Source organism: Frieseomelitta varia, unplaced genomic scaffold, assembly GCF_011392965.1.
Source record: "Frieseomelitta varia isolate USP_RPSP 00005682 unplaced genomic scaffold, Fvar_1.2 scaffold_240, whole genome shotgun sequence".
NCBI lineage: Eukaryota > Metazoa > Arthropoda > Insecta > Hymenoptera > Apidae > Frieseomelitta > Frieseomelitta varia.
In genome coordinates this window covers 342,605-369,938 of record NW_025109969.1, presented here as the reverse complement: position 1 = coordinate 369,938, position 27,334 = coordinate 342,605, and the positions used below count along the sequence as shown (strand labels likewise).

Below are 27,334 nucleotides of genomic sequence, written 5' to 3'. Positions count from 1 at the left end.
GTATTACATATGAAATTCCAGCGCGCGCTCTTTGCCAGAATCGCGAACTAGGTCGGCAAACTAGTTTCAAAAATTGAAATCGTATTACTCAAACAGCTATAAAACTCACCTATTTCGTTCTTTATGTTTCACTCGAGTGTTACCAACGCTATTCTTATTTCTCTCTCTAAGTGCTCGGGTTTTTCACGCGGTGCTGCGAATGTTGAACATATTCTTGAAACAAATAGAGAACTTTCAAACACGAGAGTCATAAAATATTCTCCTGCAATAAAATCAACATTACTTTCGGAAAAAAATTGTCAGCTGTGTTTTGAAGGAAGATTTTGCTATTCTACAAAAGAGTGTTGCTACATTCTTGAAACAAGAGGATTTCAGATATATAAAAGTCGTATAACAGAATAATGAATGGTGCTTTGTGAAAAAATTTCTCAGTATGAATTGCACGTATTTCACGCAGGATGTTATGTATGTTGAATATTCTTGAAACAGGCAGAGAATGTTCAACGAGAGTCACGAAATATTTTCTTTCAATAGAATGAATGTTATTTTAGAAAAAGGAACTTTCGGCAACTGAGCTACAGTTTGAATTTTCGACGAAAGGGAATATTTTGCAATACATATTTTAATTCGTTTCTGAAGAACAGAGAGTAAATTTCTTGTCGAAATTCTCGTAATTTTCATTTCTTCAAACAACATGTAGAATTTCCCCTGTGAATTCACATTCGAAGAAGATAATCCAACAGGCAATCAAATTATTTTTAAAATTACATTTCGAGTTATTTTAACAAAATTCATGTTCAATCCAATCTGAATTCGCCGTTTTTCTCAAATTATCTTCAATCATAAAATGAAGGAACAAAGTATAAGCTCTGATACAATGTATTAAAACGATAAAATATCAAAAAAAAAAAAAAATTGACGAAAAACGTCCGAACAAAATACCTTGAATAATCTTACCTGGAATTTAATCTCGGTCCCTGCTTTGGATTTACACCTGCTTTCGAGCAATTAACGTAAAACCAACGAACACCATTTTTCCCGCCAGTATTCCCCTGCGCCCTATAGGTGCCTTTTATCCCGTGACTAAAGTACCCTGACGACAGGCACACGTCATGCGGTTCGCGCACACACAGGTCATTCGCGCACCTTCCACGCCAGCTGCTCAAAGACATTCCTCTCGCTTTGACCTTGGCACAAAGTATCACGAACCCCTGATAGTACTTGGAATGAAATTTCCTCGAGAACCCTCGATAAAGCACTCGTACGCGAGCAGAGGCTCGTTTTCGACTCTCTCTCTCTCTCTCTCTCTCTTTCTCTCTCTCAGCTCGGAAACCGCTGACCATCTCACGATCAATAGGGGGGGGCCACTCTACACTAGGCCACAAATTCCAACGACTTAGTACAGAGAAGAATTCGCCTATGATTATATGCATTACCGTACGAAATTGAATTATGGCGCGGATGATGGAAGGAATCGCGGTGTAAGCCGTAAGCGAGGCTACGGTTTCGCCAAAGGACGGCCAAAGGAGACGACGCATTAGCGTTGGTCAGCCGTTTCTCCGCCGTGCAGCCATAGAGACTCCAGTTGTTCCATTCGTTTATTCTGTTCGCCTCGCTTTTAACATACCTGCGCTGGAACGACCTCGTTTTAAAAATTAACAAAGAGTAACATTTCATTAACGGCGAATAAAAGTTGGATACCTTTATTATTTTATAACACACAATTGTAATATTGGATAATATTGAATAAAAGTTGGATACCTTTATTGTTTTGTAACACAAAATTGTAATATTTTTTTTTATTTTAAGAGAATTTTTTTTTTTTTTTTTTTGTCAAGGAACTGGTATATTTTTAAAAATTGAAAAGGTCGTTTCATTAATTTTGAAAGTGGCTCGAGTCCATCTATAGCCACCAAAAACGCGTTTATTATTAAAGTAGTGTTCGATTAGCTCAGACAGTGATTCATCAAATAATAATAATTCCATTAAATATACAGGATTTCATTTCAACTGAATCTCTGGAGGACGCGGTTTCTGGAAGGTTAAAAAATAATAATGGAGAAAGGGTTAAAAATATGTTGGATGCGATTTTCGAGAATAGAACCATATAAAATGTTCTGTAAAACATCAACTATATACAACCTGTACACCATAATTATTTTAAATCCCTTCCGCATACGCAAATTATAAATTACGAAATAGTATTTGAATGTAACGTTTCATTAATAACTAATAAAAGTTGGATACCTTTGTTATTTTACAACGCAAAATTGTAATATTTTTCTTTATTTGAAGGAAATTTTATTTCATTTTTTTTTTTCAAGGAACTCGTGTCTTTTGAAAAATTAAAAAAGTCATTTCATTAATTTTGAAAGTGACTCGAGTCCATCTATAGCCATTAAAAACGCGTTCTTTTCTAAACGATGTTCATCGTAATAATTGAGCTGATAAATTATACACCCTTGGAAACAGAAACATTATACTATCATTTTATCAGTTACCAATATTTCTTAATTTATCAAAACGCAAATGATAATACTTTGATTTAACATCTTGCGTTGAAATGACGTGCGTAAATTGTAACATTTTCTCAGTTTTATGTATATTTAAGTATATTTAAGTATAACCCTTAAGCAAAACAAATAATAAGTTTATTACTTCTCAATAATTTCTATCCAGTGATGTCATACCGACGAGTTCAAAAGGAAAAGAAAGCGACGAATTATTGTATACGTGTTTGGTCACTCGTTATGGTCCGCGAACCAGTTGCCAGCGCAAGGGGTTAACTTCGTTTCTGCATTCTCTGAAAATCTGCTGACGAGTGATATTTTCTCTTCTTCTCCTTCTTGCACGTCGTATAAGATTGTGAGATCAATCTGACGCAGTTTAAGACACAAACGAATTGTAAAATATTTATTTATGTCTTTTGTATGTTTTAAGACAGCACGTGTGATTCGTTGCTTGGCATTTGTTGATCGAAAGGAAAAGAAGTATTATGGATCAGTCGTAAAAAAAAAAAAGAATTGCACAGTGCTTGTCTTACGTACTTCAGACCAGAATTTTGATTTAGTTCGATCAAAAGTCGTGTGTATCGAAGCATCTGAAACTTAACTTGATTCCTCGTATCACAAACTGAAATTGATATTAATGATCATATTGGGATACTCTACGATTATTTTTATTAAAAATTGTCATTTCTTTGTGGGATTCTTTTATATTTGAAATGACAGTTGTCTATGAGAAACATGTGTTGTTTATTACAAAACTATCATTATATCTTTACAGGTAATTTTATCACTACAATTTTATTATTATACTGCATGACCGATTTCGCAAGACTCTCGTTTCTTGCAAATGCTTAAAAGATTAGAAAATTCCTGTCGAAATTGCTATCAATTTCTGTTTGGACACAAAAAAAACACACACACACAATTGTATAGTTATTTACTTCAATTATCGTTTAAATTATAATAACTTATATACTGAATTATATACATATATAATGATTTATACTAGAATATCTTGATACAGTTCTTCTAACGTTAATAAATATTCTCATTGTATATTTGAAAAAAAATCACTCGGATACCACAGAGAAGCTTCGATAAACAGAGAACGAGGTCGAAAAGTCGGAGCTCAAGTTCGTCTCAAGTGTTTTACTTGAGAATAAACAAACAGAGATAAACGTGGCTCGGGACAAGCGTTTGTACAATCTGCATCATTATCGTGAATAGCGTATAACCAGGGACAGCCGCAACCCGTGTATAAATTCGCTATCGTGACCACAGTCCACGCTACGTCTCGCTGTCTGGCAGGATGTCCTGGTGGCTGCAATGGAAGGCAACCGACGAGTTCTCTAGGAGGATACGTGCATTCTGACCCCGTGATTCTGACCCGAGAACAGAGTATCGCCAACTGTCAACAGTAATACGCTTGTCTCTTGTCCACGCCACTGACCACACATTGGCCATTCGTCTTGTTTCGGCTTGACTGCTGCCACTAACTTGATGACGCGCGTAGACATCTGACAAATGACAAAATGTACATTTACTTTTCGTCCATCGTTCGTTGTAAATTACGTAGAATATCTGTCTGTTGCAGAAGATCCTTTCGATGTTCACACGCGCGAATAAAGTTGTTACTGTTTGTTTTTTCTTTCTTTTTTTTTTTCAAAAATCTGCTCGCCCTCTGTGCGAAAATTGATAGAGCGAAATTGACAAAATAATATACCAAATGATTTGAATTGTTGGAATTTCACACAACTGGGTTTTTTTTAAAGCTTGAAGCCCCTGCTTTCAAATGTCCCACTCTCGTTCATTTTATTCTATCAAGTTCAATTATAAATTATGAGTTTTATTAGCGAGTGGGCACAATTTTTGTTCTCAAAATTGCTGTGAATTATCACGTTTACAATTATCGATGCATCACAGTGTATAAAGATATATCGAACAGTTTTATTCGCGATTGAAACTCTCTGACATTTTTCTTTTTTTTTTTTTTTTTCATCGATTTATTGAACTTTGAGCATCAGACAAAAACGAACGTAACGATGAAAGTTTGTTGAATTCGAAATTCAACGAAAAAAAGATCAAAGTTTTCTTCAGATGCGCTGTAGATTCAGCGATGAAGAAAATTGTTCGACGTTCGTTTACTCGAGAAAAATTTAAGAGAAAGATAAATTAAATAAGATAAAATTTACGTAGATCGTTGAACGCTGCCTCGAAATTTGGTCGAAAATTCAAACAAGTTTCTCGATTCCGACTAAAGATAAAAGGGCCGTGTAATTTCGAACGTTGGATGAAAATCACGTTTATTTTCCACGTGCGTAACTCGCGAAGGTGAAATTCGTTGCTCATAAATTTTCAAGCTTCAGTCTTCTCCGCGTATCTGCAAAAATCTTCAAACCGATTCAAACCGGGCCGCCTCGTTTAACAATCCGTCATTAAAATTCCAGTATTAACTCGATGATATCAGATGCTCTTTCGGCGTTGTGCAAAATAATTCCAATTACAATTGCAGTTGCAGGCGCTGCTAATGGTCCCTCCGGTAAATTTCCAATGGATTATCCAAGTCGGCGCGGCGTGCTTTTCATAAAACTTGAAACGCCGGTTTACCATCGAGGAAAGCGTGCTTCATATTTTACAACGTTCCGTGCAACGGAGCGAAATTCGTAAAATTCAACCGTGAATCCCCCTTTTAAATTTACGAGATATTTGTTGAAGTTGCAATTCACCGCGCGAAGAATAACTTTTGTCTTTTTCTTCTTTTTCTTTTTTTTTTTTTTCTTTTTCTTTGTTCGCCGGCCGGTGCGACAATTTTTCGTCGAAAGACGAGAAATAAAACGAAACTGATTAAATAATAACGCTGCACGTACGCGCGTGTGTATTTTACAGCTGGATGTTGTCCGATTTGTTTGATTTACATAAAAGGCGTGATGGGTAATCGAGACGTATTGTTATCGAATGTTGATACGTGCCGGCAATTTCAACAAGTGAGCGTCAACCTGATGACGACCGGAGACTTCTGTAATTGGAAAATTAATTAGCACGGGCAAATTGACGTCAGTACTTACGACGTGTTGAACGATGAAATAAATGTAATTCATTTAGCAGGATTTTCCTCGCTTTGTTTTTTCATTCCCGGGTGATCGAAAATCGACGTTGGCGTACAAATTGTGCCTCGTCAAGTTCTTGATCTGAAATTATTATGAAATTAAAGGCGCCGAATTCGTATCGTAAGTTGAATTCTTGCGGCAATATTTATTTAAATTCAATCAGAGTCCGATATTTTTGTTTCTAGCATAAACTGTATCGGTTGCTTTAAAAACAGGAATAAATTTTCAACTGTTACATATGAAGTTGTCATTATTTGCACGATATAAATTATACCTCGTTATTTCTCGATCTGAAATTGAAATTAAATTCTCTTGCAAGCGACTTACTTATTTAAATTTCGCGTAACAATTGCAAAATAATTCATCGAACAATATATTGAAATTAATTCAATTTCTCCATAAGTTGTTTTCGCAAGGATCGACGATACCATTCGAATGAATCTTCAGAACAGAGTCCAATAATATATTTTCTCAAAAAAGAATCAGACTTTTAGCTTTAGAAACAGCTGAAAGTAAATATTCAGCTGTTAAATAAAAAGTTGTTGTTATTATTAACACGTTGTTGCAACGTACACGTGTAGCTAGCATCCTCGCGAGCACTAGCGAACCTGCGGCTCGACGCTTAATTCTGAAAATGACGGAGCAGCTTCACCGAGGGACGACGAGAGCAGCGTGCGAACGCGAAACTTTCAGAACTGGAAATTATTTCGAACTTTCAGTGTCTACGTAAGAGCGAGCATTTAAATGAAATGTAAACCATATCATTAAAGAGGAATCCCATTTTCTGAACGTGTCATTGGTGTGAACGTACAGTGGGACGTGCATAATTCAGTTTACATATTTGATTATTTTTATATTTTATATATTTTATATATTTGATTATTTTTATATTTTATATATTTTATATATTTGATTACGTTTATATTTTATATATTTTATATATTTGATTATTTATATATTTTATATATTTGATTACTTTTATATTTTACATATTTTATATATTTGATTATTTTTATATTTTATATATTTTATATATTTGATTATTTTTATATATTATATTTATATATTTGATATTTTATATTTATTTTATATATATTTTATATATTTGATTCAGTTTGTATTGTTTGATATTAAGAAAAGTCTGCGCAATAAATAAATAAAATTTATGTTACTATAAACTATAATGAATGTTCTAATATATTATTAAACAATTAATCCAAACTTGCTATTATAACAGGTCGAAGTCCGCAACAATATTTTGAACAGCATGATACCCGAATATTAATAACAATCACTGTATAAGTATCGCGGTGATTGCAGAGAAACGATTAATTTATTTCATTACACGAGACATTTTTTTTTTTTATTACGATTTTATCGTGATAATATTCCTGTCTGTCGAGTATGTTTTCTAAACTATGCTCTCACTCGTTCTCGCGGCGGAAGAAGAGTTATTCGCTGAAAAATCCCCCTGCCAGAAGAAACAAAAGCCCGCGTAAAAAGATTCTACGAACTAAAAAATTTATGAAACAGCTTACTTAGACGTAAATAAAACGCACTAGATCGCTTTATATGCTAATACCACGGGTTCCACGAGGGCGTGAAATACACTCGTGTCAGTTGTTGACCTGTTAACCCGAGCCATTGTATCGGCACGAATCGTGCCTCTGTTAAGATATTCCCGTTCGAAATACAGACAAGAGTAATTTGAATGACAAAGAAACGCGTAACTTTGATGTTTTTGTTTTTTTTCGCGACGTAAATTACGCTGTGCTGTTCAATTTGACATTCGAATTTGAGCTCGGAGTATTAAATAATTTTCCTACTTTCGTGTTTCTACAATTTTAATTGTTATTATTTTCTTTTTTCAATTATTATTATTTTTCTTATTGTTCTCCTTTCTTTAGTTATTATTCTTTCTTTAGTTCTCCTTTCTTAGTTATTATTATTTTTTTTTTACTAGCAACAAGTCAGTGAATTGAAGAACAAGTGTGTATTACTGTTTAAATTTTGAAAGTATACTAAAGTCGTACAGGATACTTCTGTAAAGTGTACGAAAGAAACATTGTTAACAAGATAAACGTATTATGATAATAACGTCACCAGGTGTGACGTCAGAGAGCTCTCTGCTTTCTAGAAACTTTCGTCCCAGAGAAGAGTTGTAAAACAGGTGTGAAACAGGGGAAAGAAATCGAAGAATAAAAATATTTGTCAATGTCCACCTGGAACTATTTGATGAAAGATAAATTCATTTTAAAAATATAAAAGAAAAAAAAGACATACTTGGAGTAGAAAGGAAAATTTAACGCTAGAACGATCGATTGATTTTACGATTGATTTTAGAAATTTGCAACATTACAGTGAAGAACATAATTATTGTGCCAATGACAAAAAAAAAAAAATTTGAATATTATTGATAATTTAAACTGATATCATCTCGTAAGGGAACACATCATATCAACGAGATCCACTTGATCTCATTTTTAAAACGTGAAGCTTCACAGCCGTTGCAGTTTTAAAAATTGCAAAAATTCAAACGTGTTTGAAAGCATTAAAAAATTCTTCTCGTGACTGATGACTTCCCTTAAAACTCGATTTGTTTCCATTGTTTTATCGAACATCAGACGATCAGACGACGAAATGTTTTCTTGAATTTTCGTCGTTTAATATTCAACGCTCGATAAAATAATGAGGAAACAATCGCGCGGCGAATTTTAAGGGCTCGTTGCGACGAGAAAATTTTCAATTTTCGGTGAATCTAGTCCGGGGGAAAATTTTTAATGCTGTTAAACACGAGTAAAAACACGAAAGCAAACTCGAAATTGTCGAAATAGAGTCAGAATCGCGTTTCAAAATAAAAACGAAAATAATTGTATCGATCGTTCGCTTACATTTGTACAATCATTCGGCGCCTTTTGCCTTTCGTATATTTCTAAGAATTGCGAATGATTTTATATGGAACTTTAACCTTTCACGGTGGAAATCTCACGAGTCGAGTGTTAATCGAGCGATCATCGAGAGAAGACCAGAAAAAAGAAAAGGTATAGCAAGCTCTTCAAACCGAGGTCTGTGATTCCATTAAGGATCCTTTCCGCGAGCTAACGAAGTCTTTACAGAGCTTCGTGCACCGTCGATTGGTTGTGCTTAGCTAATACTACTGATCCCCTACTTCAGAAACAAGTCGAACCGTTTCCGTTGATCCGTTCAGCTAATTCGAGGTACCGGTCGTTCTCGCTGCCAATTGCAAGTGAATCCCTCGGATCGACGTGACTTCTCTGGCGATGATTTCATTGACTACAGTGGCAGTAAAATCGGTTGACTCGACCGAGGATCATTATATCGTCTCGTCGTCGATTCGTAGTTTGTCAACTAGGAGAATTTCGGACAAGTTTCAGTTTCGAAACGACAGTTCGTTGAAACAACGAAACTTGGATTGATACGCAGAGCAACTCAGAGCCTGTTGTCGATCCCCGTTGAGTTATCGTTGAATATTTCACACCCTGAAATTCCTGTTTCTCGGCTATTCTACTCCCGAGATTTGCGATTAATTGAAAAAAAATTGTGAACATTTAGGAAATATTCGCCCGACTGAATTTATATGTAATGATATTTAATTTATATATGATAAATTAAAATTACGAAATATTGAAATGTAATAATATTGAATTTATATGTAATAAATTAAAATTACGAAATATTGTAAAAGTAGCTTAATAGTGTTTGTCTTGAAATCAACTTCAACCGTAATAACCGTTGCAACTATAAAACATAGGAATGTAATTGTTAAATAAAATTAAAATATAATCAGTATTTTAATTTTATTTTGTTTTTATATTTTTGTTAATTGTTAAATAAAATTAAAATATTAATTATTAATATAGTTTAAAGTACACACATATTGCTATAGTGTGAGTGTCTCTCTATCAATCAATCAATCACAAAGGGAGACATTGTTGCACCTCGACAAACTATAAACGATCTATCTTACGTTTATCTAACGCCTGAATGAAATTTTATAATATTTTTAAATTTTATAATTTTTATAACTTTATATATTTCAATGAATCTCAGAAAATTTTACTGAAATTATAAATTTTATATTACGATGATGGTATTTCTGTGTATTTGTTATTAGAAATTTGATACATTTTAAATTCCCTTCGAGTTTCGACTGTCAATTTTGAAACATTTTACTAAAACATATTCCAAATACGACCGATCTAAGTTACAGATAAATAATCGAATATTAATTTCATTCGTTCCCCGAAAATCCATCCAATTGAAATACATCCGAGTTTGTACAATTAGATTAAGTTGAAGGAAATATGCATTTCTATTGATATTTAGCATCTTGCGTTGGAATGACGTGCAACGTCGAGAAATTTTTGTCCTAAAAATTGCAATATTTTCTCAGTTTTATGTATATTTAAGTATAACCCAGGCAAAACAAATAATAAATTTATTATACTTCTCGATAATTTCTATCCGGTGATATCATACCGACGAGTTCAATAGAAAAAGAAAGCGACGAGTTATTTTATACGGATATATGGTCACTCGTTGTGGTCCGCAATCAGTTGCCAGCGCAAGCGGTTAAATTCGTAATAACGAACGACGACTCGGATCCGAGAAAGAGGCTCAATGATCGTTATTGTTCGCCGATGTCGCTTTATACATCTTAATAACGTTCGAACGAACCTCTCTTATGGCCTCTTCTCTGACTGTACTCGACGTCATTTACATCAATTTCAAGATAAACACGCCCATCAATTTCCCCGTTGGGAAACTGTCTGTGTGGCTTCGGTTGCACGGTGTTGCTCCATTGAATTATCTGTTTGCGAGTGTAAAACTGTGTAAAAGTCCGCTTGTCCGCGTCTCCCTATATATTCTAATGAGAACCTTCATTTAAACTTAGTATTTCCAGCGATACTGTGTAGCTCACGCTTTACACTTCAGTTTCTTTTCTCTGGGCTCTTGACGCGTATACTCGTCAAGCTCTCTTCTACGTTTCAGTTAGTAAGTAGCTGATGTGCACGAAATAGCGCCTCGAGGCTCTGTGCTGCTCTATATCAGCTGCCACTGCATCACAATTACAGTGGGAATTATTTAGCGACGCCATTTACTTCCCTTTTTTCGCCTCTCTCGTTTATCAATATCATTTTTCTAGCCACGTTATCGCGGCGAATTTTTGTTAGTTAACAAATGAAATATGCTTTTGTGCTATTTCCTTTCTTTTTTTTCTTTTTCGGTACTATTATTTCGGTTTTTTTTTTTTTAATCTAAAAATAGAAATTTAGAAGATTAGATAGATATGTCGAAGGGAAATTTTTACAAACCAGATTCATCGACCAGAAATGTTTATAAAAAATTGATCGACTGATTTGTTACATTTATTTCTCTCGCATGAAAAATTGATAAATTTTGGTTGGTTACGGTTAGTACGTGTATACACGAAGAGTTGATTTATTTATTTCTCTCGCATGCAAAAAAATTAGTAAAATTGGCTGCGCATAGACCGAGAATTTATTTATTTACTTATCTCTCAGTTCTACAATTTTCGTTTTCAGTTTAGGTATATATGCATTCTGTTTTTGAAAATTGATATTAATTTTAATCTGTTCGATGACTGAAAATTGATAACGTTAGTTCAATCGAGGGATCTTTAAAATAATCAAGAAATCAATTTCACGTTTCCGGTAATTTCTAATGGTATTACATCGCGGGAATATTTCCCGAAAATGTTCGAAGCTTCGGTTATTGATGGTTACTCGCGTAAACGTTGCAATACACGCGTGCATGCGCACGTAGCGGAAAATTGTCTAGAAAATTGTAATCACGAGTCAGTTTCCTGCGAAGCTGTATTACAAGATCCATGAACGTCCTCCACAAGGAGATTCAATAAAGGAATTTATATAGAATTTTAGACGCGTATAATAACGTATAAAACACGTATAAAACGACGAACTTCGAACTTCTTTTCTTCCAATTTTAATTAATATTACATTTTATTTATTTAATTTTATTAACAATTAATATTACATTTTATTTATTTAATTTTATTAATAATTAATATTACATTTTATTTATTTAATTTTATTAATAATTTTAATTGTAGTTTATAAATAAAATTTTATATTACAAATTTAAAGAAATATTATATATAAAATATTTTAATATATATATTAAATAATTTATATAATTAAATTATTGTTATTAAATAATTTATATAATTAAATTATTGTTATTAAATAATTTATATAATAATTTATATAATAATCATATATAAAAGTCTAAGATAATTTTATGAAATTTTAAGAAACATCACGTATAATTATATATAAAATTTTAAGTTAAATAAACTATTAATCTTCAGAATTGAGAAAGAATATTAATATTCTTCTTTACGTTGCTCTTCGAAATATGAATGGACGAATCCGACAGTCACGCTTCTCTGTTCGACACGATCTACAAATCCCAAATTCACTCCGATCAGCAACCATACCCCGTAAGATACGAATCTCGAGCGACACCACGAACTTGACGTATTCCACTCGTGAAACGAAAATATCGTCCAACGAAAACGCCGAGAGTCGCGCGCTTATCCCTCGGATCGGCTCTCGAGGAAGCACTTGTGGACGCGCGTGCCACGAAACCGTTTGGCTCCGAGTTTTGCAACGTGACAAACAGCCACGAGAAATGGCCATGGCACTCGGTCTCTGATCGTGAGTTTGCGTTATCAGTGATCCACAACCGTGGCCAATGAAGTGGACGAGCAACGCAACCGTCGGTCTATCGATTCGATATCGTTTCGAGAGAGATCCTCTCTCTCTCTCTCTCTCTCTCTCTCTCTCTCTCTCTCTCTCTCTTTCTCGAAATGGCCTAAGAAATGGCAGTGAAACGGTGTTGCCGCTCGTATTCCTCCGCGATAATCACGAGATGGCGAAATACCAGCGTCTAATGTCCACGAACTCGGCCTCGAGGCAATGCATTTCAATGGAACCCCGGCAACCTCTACGCGCTTGATTCTCTGTCTGCTGACTGCTGCGCCTGTTCCTAAGTGATTCCGGATTGGCGCGCTAATGACTGTTTCATATTCATTGGCCGTGCGCATGAACCTCTTCGGCCTCGTCGGTTGGACATTGCCATCGCCATCGCCCGTTACGTTTTATCGCCGGTTGCTTCGCCTTCCTGGTCTTTCTTGCCTGATTTCTCTCGTCGATTCATCGCCGCGTACGATCGGCTGCCAACAGGCTAATTGCAATACTCAGCTGCTCGGCGTACTCATATTGATTAGAGTCGTGTTAGCCTTTTGGAAGGACTGGGACCGTTTCTCTCTCGTGTTTCGGCCGATCTTCGAATGTTTGTGAATGAGGTGTATTTATCACAGTGTTGCGTTGCGAAAAGTGATCTGGTTTATTTTTCTGATGGTAACAGGAAGGGATTGCTCGAAATTTTTATACACGTATTCATAAATTCTTATATTAAGATTCCAAATATTATTATATAATGTAAATATAATTATATTTATTATATGATAATATAATTATATTGTAATATTGTAATATATGCTGTAATTCTGAAATATTATTTATAAAAATATAAATTTTTATACACGTAAATATACCAAAGAGAACGTCGTCTTTTGTCCTTGGTTTATGGATGTATGAAAGTTGGTATTTTGTAAAAAGCGAAATTCTGTTTTGTTGATGTATTTTAAATTTCATACGCAAAAATGATATAATACATATATCTGGTCTTCTTTACTGTCTGTGAGAGATAGTAAATATGTATGTATCGTGAAATATGCAAATGTAATGGTATGTGATATACATGTATCTCAGAACAAGGAACAACACACTAATATTCTACATTCTTTTGAATAAATTACATTTACGAGGAATAAGATTATCAGATCTAGCCCTTTTTATCAAAAAGCCATTAAACGATAATCGGCATAGAACTTAAAACGATTGATTGATGATTAATGATGCTTAAAATGAATAATGCTTAAATTCTGACCAATTAGTGACCGATGATTAACCTAGCCTAATGTAACCAATAATTCCACCTGACCATTAATCACTGATTGTTCAACTTTGGAATTGTTTCAGTCAATGATTAATCGAAATTATTATTATTTCAATCAATGATTAATTAGTTAATCTCGAACTTATTTCAGACAGTGATTGATTAAACGACTATAGTTGATTATAGTTGATTATAGTTGATGAACTTACTTCAGTCAATGATTAATCAATCAGTTCTGAAATTATTTCAGTCAATGGTCAATTAGCGAATCTTGAAATTAAACAAAATTTCAGTCAATGATTAATTAAACAATCTAGTAGTTGTTTCAGCCAAAAATTAATCAATTTTGAAATTACTTCAGCCAATAATTAATTAGGCAATTCTTAAGTTATTTCAATCAATGATTAATCAGTCAATTCTGAAATTAGTTCAGTAAATGATTAATTAGCGAATCTTACAATTAAACAAAATTTCAGCCAGTGATTAATTAAACAATCTTGTAGTTGTTTCAGCCAATGATTAATCAGACAATTTCGAAGTTGCCTCAGTCAACGATTAATCAGTCAATCACAAACTTTGGTTGATCTTGAAGTTACTTCAGTCAATGATTAACCAGTCTCAATCTGGAAATTATCTCGAGTCGGTTATTATATTAAGGATTCTCTTGGAATTCACGGCATTCTCTTGAAATAAATAAATAAATTAGTTCCATGGAACGAGCTCAATTGAGAAACTTCACTTCAAGAGAACAGAGCGGTGGCAAATTAAATCTTCTGGTTCGCTGAAATGACGGTTTCCCGTTTACCATTACGGTAAACATGATGAAGCGAAAGCTTATTGAAACTTCGAGAAACTTTCACCAATCTTCCGATATATATAACAAGTCCAAAGATCAAAGGATCGAGCTATCCACCAAATCTGAGCGTTCGTTTCCAAAAAAAAAAAAAAAAGAAAAAAATGAACCTTTTTGAAGACGACTCATGCAAGGTTTAACCACTTGCGCTGGCAATTGATTGTGGACCATAACGAGTGACCATATATCGTATAAAATAATTTGTCGCTTTCTTTTTCTTTTGAACTTGGTACGATACCACTGGATAGAAATTATTGAGAAGTAATAAATTTATTATTTGTTTTGCCTAGATTGTACTTAAAATATACTTAAATAAAATATACTTAAATATACTTAATATACTTAAGTAAAATATATTTAAATATACTTAAGTAAAATATACTTAAATATACTTAAATGAAATATACTTAAATATACTTAAATATACTTAAATATACTTAAATAAACTATACTTAAATATACTTAAATATACTTAAATATATTTAAATGAAATATACTTAAATATACTTAAATATACTTAAATGTACTTAAATGAAATATACTTAAATATACTTAAATATACTTAAATGAAATATACTTAAATATACTTAAATATACTTAAATATACTTAAATAAACTATACTTAAATATACTTAAATATACTTAAATATATTTAAATGAAATATACTTAAATATACTTAAATATACTTAAATGTACTTAAATGAAATATACTTAAATATACTTAAATATATTTAAATGAAATATACTTAAATATACTTAAATATACATTTAAAACTGAGAAAATATTGCAACTTTGGAACAAGGAATTCTCGACGTGCGTAGCACGTCATTCCAGCGCAAGAGGTTAAACACGTTCTCGTCATTGCAAATCATCGAACTCGACGGTGGTTTCTACTCGGCAATGGCGTATCGAGGAACGTCGATGGAGGGTGCTAAGAGGATCCGCGCTGGCTTCCAGTGTTTTTATCGATGCACGTTGCACCCCACAAGGGGGGTAGGGAGGGGGAACGGGGAGAAGCGTAGAGAGAGAAGGAAGGAAGAAGGGGTGGAAAAAAAGACGATGGAAAGGAAAGCGACGCAACCAGACCGCGGCAGCAAAAGGTGGGTGTTTTTCAGGTGCGATCGATATAGTACATCACCCACACCGTCGTCCCTTGAACTCTTTTCTTTTTCCTTTCCCTCTCCCCCCCCCCCCTCTCCCTCTCTTTCTCTACATCCGTCCTCGTTCACCCTGGATCGGTGAGTGTTCGTCACCTTTCCGAGCCTACGGAATAGCCGTCGTTCTCTCTCTTCAGCCACTGTGCTGCTCAATCCTTTCCTGCGCGGAAACGCGCCCCTCTTTGTCCCTCCCTCTCTCCCTCTCGCCGCGTCCCAATGAAAGTCTCAATGTCACGGTCCCTGTAATTTTTCTTGTCTGAGCAGCGGCGCGTACGCGGCTGAAACCAGAGGCGTGTCCCAGCGCGCAACGTGCTTTTCCAGCAGCCTCGTTCTAATTAGTAAATGTACCCGACCAGATGGAACATCGATGGAGGAGGTGAAAAAGAAGAACGAGAAGGAGGATGGAAGGAAGCAAAAACGTCGGAATTGTGCCGTCTGTGACATGTTCGAAATGGGCGCCGTTTTCTCGCGCCACGCGGCCACGCGGTTTCACGCGACGTCGTTTCCAACGGCGAGATTTCTCTAAAGTGGGGTTGATCGATTGCGGACTGTCTAGACGGTTCGTTTGAACGCGTTCGTGCTCTTTTCAACGCGCGCCGCCGTCGAATCGCATCAGCGAAACAAATTGGTGGCCGCGTTAAAACCGAGTTTTCCCTAAATTCGTTAGGCCGGACAACAAAGCCGCCCCTAATGACCACGGGAAACACGTTTATCCAACGTTTCCGCGAACGTTTCTTACGATCGTGAATGACGCCGGTGAAGAAGATTGCCGAAACGGTCGGCAAAGTGCATCGTTTCCGTCAGGTTTTGCTAGATATTTTTTAATTTCGTGACGAAACTATAGAACGTCGATAAATCCTGGAGCAAGTTTGAACAATCATTTCTCGAGTATTTATCTTTGAATCAAGACATTTAACGTTTTTGATAAATTTATCATTTATTTATTTAACCCCTTGCGCTGGCAACTGGTCCGCGGACCATAACGAGCGACCAAACACGTATACGATAATTCGTCGCTTTCTTTTCCTTTTTGAACTCGTCGGTATGATATCACTGGATAGAAATTATTAAGAAGTAATAAATTTATTATTTGTTTTATTTGGATTATACTTAAATATACATAAAACTGAGAAAATATTATATGCAATTTTTCGACAAAAAATTCTCGACGTGCGTGGCACGTCATTCCAGCGCAAGATGTTAAATCGAAGTATTATCATTTGCGTGTTGATAAATTAAAAAATATTGATAACTGATAAAATGGTAGTATAATGTTTCTGTGTTTCCAAGGGTGTATAATTTATCAACTCAATTATTACGATGAACGTTGTTTAGAAAAGAACGCGTTTTTAATGGCCATAGATGGACTTGAGCCACTTTCAAAATTAATGAAGTGACTTTTTTAATTTTTAAAAAGACACAAGTCCCTTAAAAAAAATAAAATAAAATTTCCTTCAAATAAAGAAAAATATTACAATTTTGCGTTATAAAATAACAAAGGTATCCAACTTTTATTAGTTATTAATGAAATGTTACATTCAAATAATATTTCGTAATTTATAATTTGCGTATGCGGAAGGGATTTAAAATAATTATGGTGTACAGGTTGTATATAGTTGATGTTTTACAGAACATTTTATATGGTTCTTTTCTCGAAAATCACATCCAACATATTTTTAACCATTTCTCCATTATTTTTTAACATTCCAGAAACCGCGTCCTCTAGAGATTCAGTTGATATGAAATCCTATATATTTAATGGAATTATTATTTGAAGAATCACTGCCTGAGCTAATCGAACACTTCTACTTTAATAATACAAAATACAGCTCTCATCTCATAAAATTTTACCGCCTAATACATACTTTATATCAGTTTGAAACTTTTGAAACTGTGACTCCAGCCACTTTCAAAATCAAAATCCTTATCATTCTATTAACCAGCTAATTTTCTCTGTACGAAATCTCAGCGATTTTAAATATATTAGTTACAATTTGTTTAAAAAATGAAAAGGTTGATCCTTTTGGGAAATGGACTTGAAATGAACGGTTCACATGCTTCGCGACGATAGTGAAACTATTTGAGCTGGGTAAAAATTTTGTCAAAAAGTATCTTTGTACACCGTTTTCAATATTAGTTACGTCGTGTCACGCGTGAGATGTCGGCTTTTTATACAAAACAAAAGTTCACGTTGGATATTTTTGAGAATTAGTTTCGAAATAGGCGACCAGGAGGACTCTTCTTCCTCTTCTTCTTCTTTAGTTTTTGTTGCTACACACGCCTTTACGCGCGCAGTTTTGTCCCGTTTCGCGCTCGGGAAAATTTTCAGCGAATCCCTCCACTCCCATGGACTGTGCAAACGTTACAATTGTACGGATACATTTACACAATCTTGCCGGCCTTGCAGCGACGATTTACTTTGTTGAAAGGAGAACTTTCGGCGGTATTCATTTCGTTGCGGAATGAAAAACGGGGCTCGTTAGGTCGGAATTGCTTGCATAAAACTCAAGAATCTAACATTTCGAGTCAGAAACGGCCACGCGTCTTCTCGCTCCGCCTGTGCAATCACTCATCTCCGCATACAAAGATCTTCATTCTAATCTTCAGCAAACTGTAGAATCGTCTGTAGAGCCTAACGTCAGCAGAGCGTTAGGGTTAGGTTTCTCTCGTACAATTTCAAATAAAATTCTGGTCTTATTTCCGGAGGAATTACTTCCTCGACGGTGTTACACGTGGAAATTGTTACTCTTCTTTTCCTCTCTTTCATTTTTTTTTTTCTAAAGTTCTTTCATCAAAGTTTGCTCTTTAGGCCGTGTAATGGCGAACAAGATACCTCTGGAATAAATGACTGTCATTTTCTTTCGTTTTTTTTATCTTTCCAAATTGCTTTATCAAGGCTTACTTGTTTTTAGCCAGCAGGCTGCCTGAATAAAGAAAAAAGAGCTGTTGTTTTACGTTCTTCAAACACTGTTCCTTTGACGATCTAAAAATCTACTGAAATCTAAATGAACTTTAAACAAACGGAAGCGGAACGATAATTTAAAAAAAAAAAAAAAACCTTTGAAAATAGCACAAACGGAAAGAGAAAGCAGACTACGCTACTTTCCAATTACGAAATTGTTGTCCCCCGGTTCGCAAATACACGTACGTAGCGAGAACAAAACGGCTCTTCCAATCGCGAAGATTGTTCCTTTGACGATCTAGAATCTACTCAAATTCCAATAAAAAATAACAACAATATTAATTCCAAAGGAAATATTCTAAAACATGACGATGGGGGGGGGGGGAACAGACACGCTATTTTCTAATTTGGAAATTGTTGTCAGTGAAGTTAATACCATGCAGTCGACGGGAACGGCTCCTCCATTACAAAGATTGTCCTTTTGACGATCTGAAATCTACTTCAAACGGATGCAATAATCCGCGAAAGAAGCAAATACGTGGTAAAATGAATTATTCGTCGAGAAATAGTACAGCGGAGAGGTAAGCGGGCAAGCTACGTTCCAATCGAGAAATTGTTGTCTCTGGTGCTAACACCTGCAGGCAACAGAACAGGCATGATTAAAACGACTAACGAAAAGCTGCGAGCGCTAACGACCAATACCGATCCGCTGCTGGCCAGTTTGCTAGAACGTGCGCGGGGATAAGTGTCGATCCTTGATTACGTGTCGGAGGTGGAGCACGAGCGATTGGGAAAAGTGTGGGGGATAAACGGTTTTCCTGCGGAGAAAATGGACAGCCGAGAAAAGCGCCGCGCGGATAAGCAATTTCCGTGAAAGTTGCGGGGAGAAGCTCCGAAGCTTTTCCCCCCCCCCCCCCCCAATCCTTCCTATTTCCCGCCGCCCTTCTTCACGGCCAAGTTTACAAGGCTGCCTTTAATGAACCACTTTTAACGAATCTCGCGCGATAAAAATGTATACATGTCACGTTCGTAGACGATGCTCCTTTTAACAATATTTCCTTTTAATTTCTTTCCTTCCTCTCCGTTTTTTTTTTTTTTTTTTTTCTTCAATCGAATTTCGTCGGAATGAATTGAAGAGATTTCTGGTATAGTATACTTCTGCTCGGAAGCCTTGGGACATCTGTTCTTTTTCAACGAATTCTTCGACACTTGGTGGAGGAACGTGAATGTTAACCACTTGCGCTGTCAATTGATTGCGGACCATAACGAGTGACCAATACCGTACACAATTATTATTCGTCGCTTTCATTTTTGAACTCGTCGCTGCGATATAATGATTGAGAAGTGATAAATTCATTACTTGATTTGCCTATTTTGTTTACTTAAGTTATACCTAAAACGGAGAAAATATTACAATTTTGGGACAAGACAAATTCTCGACATGCGTGGCACGTCATTCCAGCGCAGGAAGTTAATGTCAAAGAAAATTTGTTGCTCAAGGAAATCTTTAGCAGCATATGTTATCCTCATAAAACAATAAATTCAGTGTAATAACGTATAATATAATATGCTACATATTACATTTATTACATGAAATATATAATACGTAGAAATCTAATTATATATTTATATTATAATACACATCAATAAATGACGTTTACATAATAATTAACTCAAGACTCTCATCTTCATCGCTGTGAAAAGAAATGCACTGTCCGATTATGTACATATTTGTATATGCAAGCATAACAAATATAAAGTATTATGTACATATTTTTATATGCAAGCATGACAAATATAAAGTATTATGTACATATTTGTATATGCAAGCATAACAAATATAAAGTATCATGTACATATTTGTATATGCAAGCATAACAAATATAAAGTATTATGTACATATTTGTATATGCAAGCATAACAAATATAAAGTATCATGTACATATTTGTATATTCAAGCATAACAAATATAAAGTATTATGTACATATTTGTATATGCAAGCATAATAAATATAAAGAAAAAAAATATCTTTATATTTATTATGCTTGCATATACAAATATGTACATAATAAATACGTGCGTACAGAAAAGTCACGGCGACGCGTGCTTGGATATGGAAAACTCAGCGTATTCGTTAGCAAGATGACCAAGAAGAGGCAAAGGAGCGGCGAGGAAAGCGAGCGGATGTAGCGTGGTCTTCTTTGGTGGCGAGTGCCGTCCTATGGAAGCTTCGAGTTTCACAATGGATCGGCCTCTTACCAGGACAAGACGCCAGCCCGCACTTTCGAGTCTTGCTTTAATTAAACAAGATATCAGTGCGAGCCTTCAGGGCCTCTGGCGAAGATCCTTTTCAATCCTTTCGCCCCCCTCCCCCACTTTCTCGCCCTTTTTCTTGCCCTTCTCGCTTTCTTCCGAACCTTCTCTACCGAACTCTTCAATCCCGGACTCTCAGCCGCGGCTCTTTCCACGTGTTCGTTTCCTTAATGACGACTTCTTTCTTCTCCTCCAATATTTCTCTTTCCACTTTCTCCCATCTTCGCGTTGCCTGATTTCAATGCTTTCGGCCTTTCTGCCTTCTGCCCCTCGGACCTCACTCTCACGTCCGTGCGAATTTCATCGCCGAGCCCGCGAAAATATTTTTATTTTCATCGGTGTTGCAAGAAAAAGCTCGTGAAGTTCCGTTCACATCTCGTGTACATCGTCGTCGACGCGTCTCTGTTGGATTTCTATAGCTATCGTGGCGGGTTTTCGTTGCGAGGACGTGATTTTTTTTTTTTTTTGATGCGTAAATGGAAGAAGACGGAAGATGCACTTTCTTGCCCCTGTCTGAGTCGCCCCCCGTAACTCACTGAACAGCAGGTACAATTTAACTTGTAACCGCACACCTGACAAACACGCGCGTGTCACTTGTGTAGCGGAGCTCACTTCTAAATCCAACTCTGGTCCTCACGACCAGAAACTAGAAACTTTGAAATTATTCTATTTATCAGAATCTGATAGATTCTATTCCTGATATACTAGATTTTGTTGTTTCGAGTTGATACATCGAGACGATACATACAACTGTTCAATATTGTTGCTATGATTTTGAATACCTGGAGTTCAGCAATCAATTAAAACTCGCAGTTTGATCAACGTTTACGATTAATAAAATTAATCGTCGAAGAATCGACGGTTGACTCGGCCGGTGAACAAAATTAATCGTCGATCGTTCATTGAAGGGAATTGATCGTCGAAAAATCGGCGGTTGACTCAGTCGATAAATAAAATTAATCGTCGATCAATCATTGAAAGAAGTTAATCGTGGAGAATTAGCGGACGATTGATTTAATCGATCGATAGCGTTAATTGTAGCGTTAATTTCATCATAATTTCATAAATAAATTGTAATAAAGCGGCATTAAAATAGTAATAAGCGATAAAATAACATTGAAATTAAAATACCTCCTAAACTAATCACTTTTTATCATAAATAGGTTAATACTTTTTTGTAAAGAATATCAACTTCAAAATGTTAATGGCCTTCATGCGTTCTCTACACGTTCACCTACGAGAAAACTAGTATCATCGGAATGTGAAAAAACCCCCTCGAAACCATTCAATTTCGTCTGGAAACATTTTTCGCTACGCGTAATAATAATAATGACGTAAATCTATGATGGCAATGTGTGGTGACCTACCCTGCATATAATCGTATTAACCTTAGCGTCCTGTGCCGGGGTCATTTTGACCCACACGGATATGCCACTAATACATATTTAGGATTGTCCGGACGATTCACCGATACTGTACAGAATGACGGTCGCTCGAGACCGAGCTCCTCACCGATATTGTATCAACACAGTGACATACACCTAACTCATATAGGAACATGTAGAAGTATAAGGAACAAATAATAGTCTCATGAATAATAAAGTTATATATATTTACTATACATTTATGTCATTCACTGTCAGGAACGTATTATGCAAATTGAACAAAAGAAGACAAAGAAAGATTGCTCGTTGGCAATGAAGGCATTGATAGAAACAAGAGAAAGAAGTAATAAAAAGAACAAAAATAATAATAAAACCAGTAGAAACAACGGAAAGAAGTAATAAAAAGAACAAAAATAATAATAAAAACAGTAAATTAATAATAAAAGTAGTAAAATATTAAAATAGTGCTAAAAACTAAAATCTAAGTAGTAAACGCAAAAATAATATATAAAATATATCAAATACTAAATACTAAATACAAAAATAGTATAAAATACTAAATACTAAAATAGTACTATTAAACACTAAAATACTAAAATAATACTATTAAATACTAAATACTAAAATACTAAAATAGTGCTATTAAATACTAAATACTAAAATAGTACTATTAAATACTAAATACTAAAATAGTACTATTAAATACTAAATACTAAAATACTAAAATAGTACTATTAAATACTAAATACTAAAATATTAAAATAGTACTATTAAATACTAAATACTAAAATACTAAAATACTAAACCAATAACAAAACTAAATACTAAAATACTAAAATATAAATATAAAATAAACAATAACAAAAACACTAAAATATGAAATAAACTTTGAAATAAAAAATTGCTTCGATTTGCTGCACACGTCTTTCTTCCTCCAGAAACTGATTTTTTTCGTCTTTAGTCGTCGTCACTTCGGCAATTTGGCGAACACATGATGCTCGTGCGTTAGTACGATCACTAACATAAGCAACTTTCAGCGCAGTGTCAAAAAACTGTGACCCCGGCACAGTAGGCAGAGGGTTAATTGCGTTTATTGGAAAGATTCGATCGTTGATGAATTTTTTATCGAACCGCAAGGCGCGTACAACGATCAACTTGTTCCCTTTAACAAGCCAGCTCCTTCAACATTCGGGACGGTAATTACACGAACGATCAAGAGAACGTGGCAAGGAAATTATCATGAGAAGCGTCCTGGCCATAGAAAACGCCCAAGTCTATAAATCTGGGGTGACTCGTTGTCACAGATAAGTGGTAAAATATCGCTTTTAAACGAAAGTGGCCGAATTTATCAGGCACCGGCTGAGTAAGTAAATTTATTTCGCGAGTATCATTTAAACGGCGTTTATTTGTTTAAGGGGAACGAACGGGTTTCGAACCGAGCGTTGACGAATCGCTCGGACGCGGTAATTAATACTATATAAATTGTTATCGGGGTGAATCGGTGTTCATTATTAACGTGCAAAGAAAAAAAAAAAAAAAAGAAAAGAAAGGAAAAAAAAGAAAAACAATGCAGTTCATGATGAATAATTCGTTGATTGTGCGTTTCCCGCTGCCTCGCGCTGTCTCTAAAATCGCTGATCGTGGCGCCGATAAAAGCGTAAAACGAAAATGAACCGTCGCGCGTAAATTACACGGTCGAGATTCAACGCGTTAATTTATTACTGAATTACGCGCAATTTGAATACGTTGCGCGTCGATCAGCCGCGCATGCACAGAGCCCAGAGTTTAGAATTGATCTCTGTAAACTGCCGCCAGTGCACACGCACGCGAATAAACTCGCTACCGAAAGTGGGAAAAACAATCCCTCCGCGAGCTGAACTTCCCTTCCTTCCCCTCGAACGATCTCCAAGTCGCCGAGATCGACTTCGAAAATGCACAAATGGTGGATCGAATTCGTGATCTCTTCGCTGATTTTTCAGAATCTTCAGACTCTTCAGAAATTGTTAAAGTTATTGTAAAGTTACATGTTACAATGACTTTTTGGATAGTTGAAAAAGAATGGAATATTAATTGGAACTAATTTGTTGTTTAATATTCTTTAATAGTATAATAATTAAATATTATTTAAATATTCTTTGATAGTAATTTAATTTTAAAATTTAATAGTAATTAATAGTGATTTTGTTTTAATTAATAATATTTAATTATTTTATTACTTCTTTAATAAATAATATTTTCTTTAATAATTTAATATTCTTTAATAATATCTTTTTTTAAATATTCTGACGTCAAGAATTTGAATTTATTTATCTGAACGATCATCACTTGTCGCTGATGCTTGTCAGTTTTCAAATTTTGTAAATTTTTTTTCTCGATCCTTTTAATTCCTATATTCCATAGTAATTCCTATATATATAATTTTTTTAATTCCTCGATTCTAGCTCCTTCAAATTTTCCTAAATTTCATCACACAAAATTCTTCTACGTTCCACAGAAATTTTCAACGGTATAAAATATCATTCTTCGGCAGATCATTCTTCGATCTTCGCAGAGACAAATATTTAATTGTCGTTGCGCAAGACTGTCCCTTCGGCTTGAGAATCAAAGTTCAGCCATGTTTGCCATGCGACCAGTTACAGTTATGAAGAACCTAAATGATAATACGCTTAGTCATCCGACTGTTTGGCTTAACTATGTTTTCGCTTATCTGGAGTTCCATAGAGGAAAGCCGTGCCGTTTAAACGGTTCAACTTTAATTAAATCGGTTACAACTAATTACGCGTATATTACTCTAAAAGAGCTGTTTTGCCGGCATAGGAATAGCCTTGAAACGAGTTGCAGCCACTGCGACGATCTATATATGAAACTTCTTGCTGTACGGTCGAAATTAATCTTTTATTTTTCTTGGAACAATAGTCAGATTAATCCTTAACAGAATTGAAAATGAAAATTAGAATTACACTGTTATTGTTATATAGTGGAAAATTCAGAATTACGAAATAGTATAATTTTATATAATTTGTATATAGTATAGTATATACAATTAATAATATATGCAATTTTATATAATTTGTATATAGTATTTATATATTTGTATATATTTATATATTTGTATATATTTATATATTTGTATATATAGTTGTATAATTTTACATACAAGTACTAAATTTACTTGATGGCTGATCAATTATGAACAAATCTACTGATTGTGTCGTGGCTTCGATACATCTACGCCTATAATGTTTGACAAGTTGTGGATAAATCTACTTGTCCATAAAACTCATCATTGTACCACGTTTATTTGATATCTGGTCACTTGTGGACAAATCTACTAATTGTATCATTGCTTCAGTATATCTACATTTATTTAATGTTTAACAAGTTGTGGATAAATCTACTTGTTCATAAAACTTACAATGTAGTTTGTGCTACATTTATTTAATGTCTGATCATTAGTGAATAAATCTACTTAATGTATGTATCATTGCTTCGGTATATCTACACTTACTTAATGTCTGACGAGTTGTGAATAAATCTACTTGTATAGTGTATTCTACTTTTATATAAGGCCTGAATAAATGTGAATAAATCTACTTTTTCACTGCATCACTCGTTTAATACATTCTACACCTATTTAATGTCTGAATAAATGTGAATGAATGCGAATGAACTGGAATAAATGTGAATAATTTGAATAAATCTACTTGTTCGCGGTATCGTTTGTTTAGTATATTCTACGTCTATTCAATGTCTGACAAGTCGTGGATAAATCTCATCCAGGACCTCTATATACATTTAATTTTAATGACCTGCGAATAAATCTTTTTTGCTTTGTCTGTATGTATTTAACGTCTGACAACTTATGGAGAAATCTACTTATTTCGCATAGTACTGAAACTGTAATATTTTCTTCTCATGAAATGAATCTTACTTCGTGAATTTGACTTTTTATTCATTTTTATTGTAGTATATTTTATATTAACAAACAAGACTATCACCGTTAAGAAAAGTCAACAAAAGTCAAGAGCAAGTAAATTTCAAAAATTGATACATAGACACTTGTATCTAAAATCAATAGAAGCTCTAAAAATATTTTTATTTAATATTATATAACTTACATATATTATATGAAAATATTTTTATATAATATTATTATATAATATTATTTTTATATAATAAATATTATATAATGTATTTATATACGTTTAATTTTAGTATAAATAATATTTTATTATATAATTTATATATATTTAATTTTATTATATAAAAAAATTTTTACATAATATTATGTAATTTTATGTAATATTTACATGATATTCGTCGACGTAGCATTCAAAATTCAACAGATGAAAAAAAAGATGCAAAACTATTTGACATTTGATGTCTAATATTCAATAAAAAAAATATCTAACATTATCTTACTAATTCACGAATAGAGGATCACATTCAAATTTCATACAAATTCATTGATATATTCGGACAGAGGGAAAGAATGAAACGCGACAAAATGGATATGTGTATCATCCGTTCAATTGTCGTGACAAAATGTAGTGAAATCGGCATTGCGAGCTACTTGTCGCGGGACGGCTTGCTAAATTTGCATGAAATATGATTGCATACTGATGACATATATCTTCCATATCGCGTAAAACATTTTGACGAGAACCATAGCTCTTTTCGACGAGCCACGCTGTTTCATTTGCATCGATGTATCCCGAACGATTCTCTATCTACCAAAAGATACCTATGTGTATATATGTGTGTGTGTGTGTGTGTGTGTGTGTGTGTATACAAATTTTATCTAATATATGTATATACAAATTTTATCTAATAAAGCGTCACCGATATCGCAAGAAGACCGTCCACGTCTTCAAAAGCGAAATAAAAGGATACTTCATAGTTATCTCTGGATTTTTACTCATTCGCGAAAAATTTGAAGATACACAGAGTACATGTAATATGCAATAAATATCTGGAATATTCGAGCTATAATACTCAAAGCAATTTTTCAATAATATTCAAACGATCTTTACTGGAATTCCATCTTTCTTTTTTTTTCTTTTTTTTTTTTTTTTTAGA

At 34.3% G+C, this 27,334-nt stretch overlaps 2 protein-coding genes across 2 annotated transcripts in view; both read left to right on the top strand.

Moving 5' to 3' along the window:
• LOC122527968 overlaps positions 1-27,334 on the top strand; it is a gene marked incomplete at its 5' end in the record, with an annotated part of 72,123 nt that overhangs the window by 6,259 nt on the left and 38,530 nt on the right. The gene's annotated exons all lie outside the window — the stretch shown is intronic.
• Positions 15,340-16,266, top strand: LOC122527964. The gene is made up of 2 exons (XM_043652595.1): positions 15,340-15,597; positions 15,919-16,266. Exons 1-2 carry the CDS (start codon positions 15,398-15,400, stop codon positions 16,178-16,180), a joined length of 462 nt encoding a protein of 153 aa, XP_043508530.1. The 5' UTR covers positions 15,340-15,397; the 3' UTR covers positions 16,181-16,266.

Bases quoted from the DNA above. Each gene is read 5' to 3' on its own strand.
- LOC122527964 (XM_043652595.1), top strand. From the start codon at position 15,398: ATGGCGTATCGAGGAACGTCGATGGAGGGTGCTAAGAGGATCCGCGCT. The intron at 15,598-15,918 runs GTGGGTGTTTTT...TTGTCTGAGCAG, and splicing joins CCAGACCGCGGCAGCAAAAG to CGGCGCGTACGCGGCTGAAA.